Here is an 8,279-nt window from a genome sequence, read left to right as displayed (position 1 = left end):
AAATAATAAACATAAATTTTTTGATTAGTTAGAAATGTAAAAAGTACAACCTTGTCCGTCACTTTACAAAGTGGGCAGGGGAAATTCCCAGTTCAAAAACGAATTGAAAATTCTCATATCCTGTCCAGCGGGTAAAGGATTGCTGTCGCCCACAACCCTGAAATAAGTGTTTAGATTGATTAAAGCATATAAAATGGGCGTCCTTCATTTGGTGTGTAACGAGCTTAATCCTGTCTTCTTATTTTTGTGTCCAACCTGACGATTGCTGCTTCTTGTTTCTGTGTGCGATGGTAGGCAGGCAGCAGCTCTGATATGCCACAGGGAACATGAGTTTCTTCGGGAAAATGAAGGAGAGTGCTACGGCTCCTCTTCTTCCATTTTTACACCATGGTGATGATAAAGATGATGACGATGATCTGCTAATTCTTCCACCACCACCACCACCACCACCACCTCCTCCTCCCCCTCCCCCTCCCCCTCCCCCTCCTCCTCCTCCTCCCCGTCGGCCTATTCTGTCTTCCACGGCCCGGACGTTTGCAAACCTGGTGCTGTGCATCATCGGCTCAGGGGTTCTAGGCCTCCCCTACACCTTCAGCCGCGTGGGATGGGCCGCCGGCACCGTGGTTCTGTGTTGCAGTGGCATCGTCGCCTACTTCGGCATGATGCTCCTCGTCTGGTCCCGACGGCGCCTTCTCAAGTGCAGTTCTGAGCTAATCTCAGTGCTCAGCTATGGTGACCTCTTGTATCACACCTTCGGCAAAAGCGGCAGGATGCTTGTCGACGTTTTGATTTCGTTGAGCACGATCGCTTGCGGCATCTCATACTTGACTTTCATCAGCCAAAATTTGGCCTCCATGGCTTCCTCATTAATTCAAGGTAAAGTTTTGATTATATCAAATCATGAAAGGTGGATCATTTGTGCTCCTTGTACTCCTTTTTCTGCTAAACGGTCAGACAAAATTCTTTGATCTCGTTTCATTTTCCTTTCCCTAGATGTCCCAACACAGCCACAACTACAGTTCCCTTATCCGAGATGTCTAAAACAAGCCAATTTATGGGACCGTTTTTCTCAGCAAGCGTCCATCCCTTTCCTGCAGATATTATCTGAATTGCTCTAACAGCGGGCATCGTGATAAAACGAGGCAAAAGGGGACCGTGCTAGGAAAATGTTTTCTGGAATGTTGCTCTTGATCTTGCATGCCTTTTCCATATCGATGGTAAACAGGCCTATCAATAATTAACTTAATTAACACAATCAATTCAACGTGTACTATGCATCCAAAGCAGCTAATAGGTGATTATTGAAAATGTTAGTAATCATCTTAATTGACACAGTTCATTGAACATGTCATATGCATCCAAAGCAGCTTATAACAGTCTTCTTAGCTTTATCGTTGTTGAAAGAAAGGGTTTGTGCTTTGTCTAGCTGCATATTCATACTTAAATCCAACTCTGTGCTTGTTAGCCATAGGATGGGAAAGTCGGCGTCCTTTCTATCATCCTCTCATTAAGGCATTTCTCTATGTTTTTGTGCTACTACCGTCTAAATCAGGCTGCCCTAGCTACTGCAGGAAATCAGACATCTTCGACCTTGCTGGTTTCTGAGTTCAAAAGCTTGCAAGATACATATACACTATCCTCAGATGCGGTTGCTAATGATGGAGGATTAGGAGGGGTTTCGTGGACTTCAAGTTATCTATACACATGGATGATCTTTCCTTTGGAAGTAGCCCTAGCTGCTATACCTTCCATCACTCAGTTGGCTCCTCTGAGCACTGTGGGGGATGCATTGAACCTGAGCGCCCTTGCTGCTGTGATGGTATCTGATGTTGTTGCAATTCGGATTATGGGTGGGTTTCAATCCATAAAGATGGTTGGGAACTGGGATGCAATGTCCTCTGCTTTTGGAGTGGGAGTGTATGCATTCCAATCAGCTGCAATGATGATACCAATAGAAACAGCCATGGCAGAGCCTTTGAAGCTTGGACTGGTGCTTTCCGCTGCATTTATCCTGAGTGGGACTCTGTATATAGTTTTTGCGGTTCTAGGGTACGGAGCATTCGGGGACTCCACACAGCAGATAATCACCCTGAATCTGGAAGATGGAGTAGAGGCAATGCTGATTAAAACAGCTATCTGTATAGCCTTGTTCTTTGCCTTCCCTCTGAATCTTATCCCTATGTGCGAGCTTGTGGAGCGCCGGTTTTCTAGAAGGAAGATGTCCCTTGTGCTGAGAGCTGCTGTGGTCTTTGTAATATGTTTGTTGGCAACTGCTGTGAAGCACTTTACAGATTTTTTGTCTCTGGCAGGGAGCAGCATCTCCTGCTTGATAGGTTTCATTATCCCTGCAGCAGTACATCTTAAAGTCATTGGCAAAGATGTGGACAAGCCTGCTACAATGGCAGAAAGGGTTGGAGATTATTTCCTCATTGTTGTTGGCTTGCTATTTGGAGCAGTTGGGACCTATAATTCATTCCTGAACCTTCTTTGAATGCTGGCTTGAAGGTAAGGTCTTCATGTAACCCGTGAAGATGGGTGAAGATAACAATATTCAATGTTATTGCATATGCTTTAAGTGGCCTGTATGGATTGGATCTAAAGATCCATCTGAGAACAAGCTTGCATAAAATACAAGGATGCAACATGTGGGCACATCCATACACACGGATACTTGTATGGATGCAACACAAGGGCATATCCATATTCATGCATGCATATAGACACATACATAGCATCCGCACATAGAGATATGTGTGTGCTGTAGGTGAATAACATTAATTGTTATCTCTTATTTTGTTTTACCATTTAACTTCCTAATATTTGCAAGAAAAGTTGGTTAAATCTTGTTGATATTCTATGCAAGAAGATATTTTTGATGCTAAAAAAGGCGATTATGCATAAAAATTTGAAGTTTGAGATGCATTCGCTTGCTTCTTGCTTAAACGACCCTATTGGAATAAATTAGACTTCTGTTTGCAACAAAAGAATGACTATGACTACTTGCTCAAATGATCCAATTAGAATTACCATGGGGACAACGTTCAACAATACTTCATGTGATTGATCACGTTTTTATAAAATTGTTAAAATCTCACAACTATTCGTATTACTTATCTAAGTGGCAAGCCTTTGGTAAACGCCAAACTATAGGCAAGGATCTAGAACAAATAGAACAAGGTACATGAAAAGGCAATGCCATAAAAACAAGGTAATGTATTTAAAAGAACTCACCTTTAAGGAAGGACTAGGTGCTCTGCACCTAGTAGGGTGCTTTGCATTGGCCTATGCAAAGTGTGGAGCCATATTGTTATTTTGCATTGATGTTACCGATAGTTAGGGTGTCTTAAAACATGCTTCATTACATCATAATCATATCTATAGTTATGATACTTAATGATAAGCTCATTATTTCAATTAATGATGACCAAGAACCATGATACATATTACGTATCATGTATTTGTTACTACATGAATTATAATTAATGATGACCAAGAATCGTGATACATATTATGTATCATGTATTTGTTACTATATGAACTATATTTAAAATGATCTATTTCTTCATTATATGTGACAATCATATTTCTTGTCTTAACAACTACATGCATGCAAATATTATCGGTGTGCAAGCCTATCGCTACAATTTTGTAGAAGGAACTTTCTCTTTTTTGCTAGCCCCAGTAAGGCTATTAGGATGTTTATCTATAGCCTTATTTGACATTGGATTCTTTGTCTTTTTCTAAGCATCTTTACCTCTACCATTTGAAGAAGGCACTTTCTTATTTGGCCCCATAGCAGAGGATTTCACGTTCACGTCACTCTTAGGCTCCTCTTGCTTTTCCACAACCTCACTTCGATTACCAACTTTCCTTAGACAATTTCTTGCAAAATGACCATTTTGATGGCAAATATAATAAGAATCTAGGAAAGGAGAAAATTTAACATTGCATACAATCTTGATACCTGAGGCATGGACAAGTTCCAAAGCTTTTGGAGGCTTAACCCAATTGTCCTACAGAATACAAGCTCATCTCTCGCCTTTGGGATTGGCAAGCATTGGTTGGGCATAAAACACCTTCTTGAGGAAAGCAATGATTGAGTTAACATCTCCTTCTAGCAAAGTAAGCAAATTCGAAAAAGAAACCCAAACTAGGCATTATGTAAGCAAGACTCCTTAAGGGGGAAAAACTAGCTAACCAAGGGAGATAGTGTACCAAGTCTCCTTTAAAGTCGATAGAGCAAGATAAAATCCAATCTCTTTCCTTAGTACACCACAACATTTGAAAGAAGCCTTGGCTAATAAACCTATATTGCATAATAGTGCATCTACCCTAGAAAGTGCTTCCAAACCACCTTGGGTTTTCCTTTTTTGAAGGGTTCTTGCTCATAAAGAACATAAACATCCAAGAAGTAGCATATCATAATATTAGTTACACATGGCATCCATAGACAAGGCAACTCTAGCCTTTTGCACTCTCTTACCCTCTCTAAGACTTTGCTTCCTTGCAGCACTAATAGTATTAAGATCACTTGCCATAGCCTTAAAGACTATAGTTGCATCATAGTCTTAAAAACTATAGTTGCATCATACACATGCATAGTTGCATCATACACATGCCTCTTAACCTAGTCAGCATACGAGGTTAGCTCCATTTCCACATCCCAAGAAGGTTTTAGAACTTTTTTGCCTTCTTGCTCAATGGATATTGCATTGAGAGGATGCTAAAGGCAAAACTAAGGTTGGGCGCTCTACTTTGCTTAAGAAACAAGCGAGGTGAAACCAGACCTTTATCATTGTATATGCCACATTGGGCGAACTGGACCCTAATACTTAAATACTTTATGCGCAAGCTAGAGGTGGTATCTTGGAATGTAAGAGGGCCCATGACTAAGTCACACTTGGGCCCATTGAGAAGGGAGGTTTGGAGCATAAATAGAGGTTATAAAAATATCAACTCCAACAAAGAGGACTTTGATTACTACAAAATGATCCCCCCTCCCCCCCCCCCCCCCCCCCCCCCCCCCACAACTAGGGTAGGGTTTAGAATGATATAGTATCATTGTAACCCTTGAACCTCTCTCAAGGGTATCCATAAAAGCTTGGAACCCTTTGAAACATACGAGCAAGTTTTCCCCATATTCACCTCATGGAGGGCATATACTGCAACTCTTCTTGTTCTAATCAATTCTGTGACCTAGAACTTCTTTGGAAGATTTGTTTAAGTTGGAATTTGACATTTTTTGTATTTTTGATGGTGGTTGGAATATGGTACTCTCTCTTGTAGATTGGTCTCATGAATGAGAGACGAAGTGTTATGATGAGATTCAAGCACGGGACAAACTATGTTTAATGCAAGATCTCATAGATCCTACCTCAATAGATTAATGTGGAGATAATAAGTAATTTTCTTGTAGAAACAAGCATTCTAATACATCTTGGAGGGTGACTCGACTAAACAAATTCTATTTTTGCTGGTGCTTGGTGGATGCATCCCTTGTCCAAATTTGGTATGTGCAGGAAAATAGGTTTCTCTAATCATTTCTCAATTTGGGCTTCACAAGGTTTGCTACACGATCATACTAAGATAGTTGGCCCTCTGCCCTTTAAACTAAATTGTTCTTTTCTTAAAAATGCTAAATTTCATAATGACATCTGTAGAGTGTGGGGGGAGCATATTAATACTCTTGATCATGTCTCAAGATGGGACACTAAGTGAAAAAGATCTGTGCATGTAGGAAAGGAATTTGGGAGGAGACATGCTGCCTATTGTAGAGAGATGGGTTCACTAGCTGTAGCTACTCACGACCATGCGATTGATTCTCCATAGGAGTGCCTTGATGACCCGGTTATTTGGAACATGCTTGCTTTGTTAGAAACTTTCATTCAAAGCCATGACGGAGAGAAGGTAAAAGGTCTTCGTGTGCAAGCTTGCAATAGATGGCTCAAGGTTTGGGAGTGCTTCAAACTCTTTCTTTTTCAAGTCAGTGAAGCAAAGGAGGTTGCAAGACCTAATTGTAGAGGTAACTGACCAGTCTAATATGAAGCGTACTTTGGATCAAGCCAACCATAGTCAGTGACAACCATGTGTTGATGATGGTTATTTTCAACGGATTGCTACCTTTCTTGAACTTGTCCTCTAGTTTATTTCAGTAGAGAAAGCGCTAAACTTGGAGCACCCTTTTAGTTTAAAAGAGATTAAGGAGGTTGTATTTAAAAAGAAGGAGAAATTGCTGGGCTGATGGCCTCCTTGGTGAGGTTTTTTAGACCTTTTGGGAGCAATGTAAGCAGGACCTATGTGACTCGTTGAATCACATTTATATTGGGGGGTTGTTGTCTCAAGGCTTATTTGGTTTTGAGTACCTTGCCGTTGCCCTTTTCTAAATTCATGTGGGATCATTTGGAGAAGTTCAAATCCTCTCTGGTTGAGTGATGAGCATCATGCCTAGCAATTTGTGTCATGGAGCTAGCTATCATCAAGAAAGGCTTTGGGTGGCTTGGGAATTATAGCACTCTATAGTAGAGCTACTCAAGTTAGTCTAAGATGGTTGAAGTTGCGTCCTAACTCTAATAAGCCCTTGGTTGTTTTGATTCGATTTTGGATCACTCGAGCTCCAATAAAAAATCAAGTGTGGCAGGGGCTAGAATGCTATAACCATTTGATTTTCTCTAAATATAGGATCAAATATTAAATACTCTGAAGTGGCGCAATTAACCCTAAATGCTTGGATTAGAGTTCTTCTTGAGTTCTCTTAGGCCCCCCTTGAGAGAGGGGATTTTTCACTGGATCTCTTAATTTGGTTTTTGGCTATGGCTGTTTTAGATGGCAGAGCCTAGGCTGGCTCCCCTATTATGAGGTACAAAACAAGTTTGCCTTTACTAATAAGGAAATCTAATTGGTTGATTGAGCTTTTCTCAAGAATTAAAGAAGATTGGCCATCTTCACTAGAACTAGGATGAAGTTTGATTGGAATCAATTTAAAATGAGGGATACCAAGGTTTCCAAATTGCAGTCAGTCATGGAGCAAATTGGAGATGATTGAGTGCTGAAGTCTCACGCTTTCTGGTCCAAATATCATAGAACTCTATCTATCAAGAAGCAAAGGAGTTTGGGTAGTGAGCACATGGAAGGCAATGCCTTTCATGGGATACAGTTTGTTCTTATGGAGAGTAATTATGTTGAAACTACCCACCAAGAACTTAATTTGTGAAATGGAAGTAACTCAGTCTTGTTTGTCCACTTTGCAAATGTTTCAATGAAGATGTGTTTCATCTATTATGGGCTTGTCCCAAGATTCGACTCTATGGAGAAAGCTTCAATTATGGATAAATAGAACCAAATTGCATGATATTAAGCTTCAACTATCGATGAATAGAGCCCAATTTCATGATGTGATCTCTTGGAAGCTAGGCCTTGATTGGTTATAAGGGTAGGATGCCTTCCCCCTGCGAAATTTGAGGTTTGGTAGATGATGAGATGCCTTGCTTTAGGGAAGATTTGGGAAGAAAGGAACCTCCTATTGTTCCAAGGCAAACCATGGCTACTTTTTGATCCCATGGATCATTTTGATGTGTTCAATAGTTATGTCATAGGAATGCTTAAAGCATACCTAGTGTTTCCAGTTGTAAGCAAATAATTGCGAAGTTCGAGAGCTCTATTTGAGCTAGCTGTCTCTTTTTGTGAGGCTATATATACTCATTTAATGTAAGATATTTTGCATTTCAAAAGCCTACCAGTACGACCTTTGAAGGGCATGGAACCACCTTGTGTAACAAGCAGGTCTCATGGACATTCTTGAAGATAGATGCATAGAGTGCATTAGTGGTCATGGCAGTGTGGATGTGTTTGCTACTGCTGCTATAGATTTCCAATCTGTTACCCTCCTTGCAGTTGGCCAAGCCGAAGAAGTTGGCTTGGGCCACCTCTTCCTCCTAGCCTTGTGATGACCCATTTTGCAGCTAGCACTATAGGCTTGTGAGCGCGAATGTGAGGCTCAATGCTGAGGGGCACATCAAGTAGAAGGTCACATCATAGAGGTCATCTAGGTCTAGACCATATCCATAGTGTTGTCACCTTGCTGGTTGGTTGTATGAATGTATACTACCAATCCTCAATATGCATATCTCAAGTCCCTCTAGCCTGCTACCTTGATTGCATACACCATTGCCTCTCTTCCTTTCTCCCTTGTGAGCTCCACCAGATTGATAGTTTGCCCAAGCTTGCCTATCATCGCTTCCCCTTCGTATTGCCTTTCCTTTCAGCCTTCTTGCCAACAATCA

The 8,279-nt window shown here is 40.9% G+C and overlaps 1 protein-coding gene across 1 annotated transcript; it reads left to right on the top strand.

Moving 5' to 3' along the window:
- The first annotated feature begins 200 nt into the window (after window positions 1–200).
- Window positions 201–2,847, top strand: LOC148029667 (amino acid transporter AVT3C-like). Its single transcript, XM_087685942.1, has 2 exons — window positions 201–876; window positions 1,572–2,847. The coding sequence occupies exons 1-2, from the start codon at window positions 327–329 to the stop codon at window positions 2,489–2,491; spliced, it is 1,470 nt and encodes a 489-aa protein (XP_087542068.1). The 5' UTR covers window positions 201–326; the 3' UTR covers window positions 2,492–2,847.
- The last annotated feature ends 5,432 nt before the right edge of the window (window positions 2,848–8,279 follow it).

Source organism: Lygodium microphyllum, chromosome 10, assembly GCF_053477565.2.
Source record: "Lygodium microphyllum isolate KBCC chromosome 10, Lygodium_microphyllum_v1.1.10, whole genome shotgun sequence".
Taxonomy (NCBI): Eukaryota; Viridiplantae; Streptophyta; class Polypodiopsida; order Schizaeales; family Lygodiaceae; genus Lygodium; species Lygodium microphyllum.
The sequence above is the reverse complement of the archived record's forward strand: the minus strand, read 5'-3'. Positions and strand labels throughout refer to the sequence as shown.

Excerpts from the sequence above, each read along its gene's own strand:
- LOC148029667 (XM_087685942.1), top strand. The coding sequence starts at position 327 with ATGAGTTTCTTCGGGAAAATGAAGGAGAGTGCTACGGCTCCTCTTCTT. Across the intron at positions 877-1,571 it reads GGCTTCCTCATTAATTCAAG|GAAATCAGACATCTTCGACC; the intron begins GTAAAGTTTTGA and ends TAGCTACTGCAG.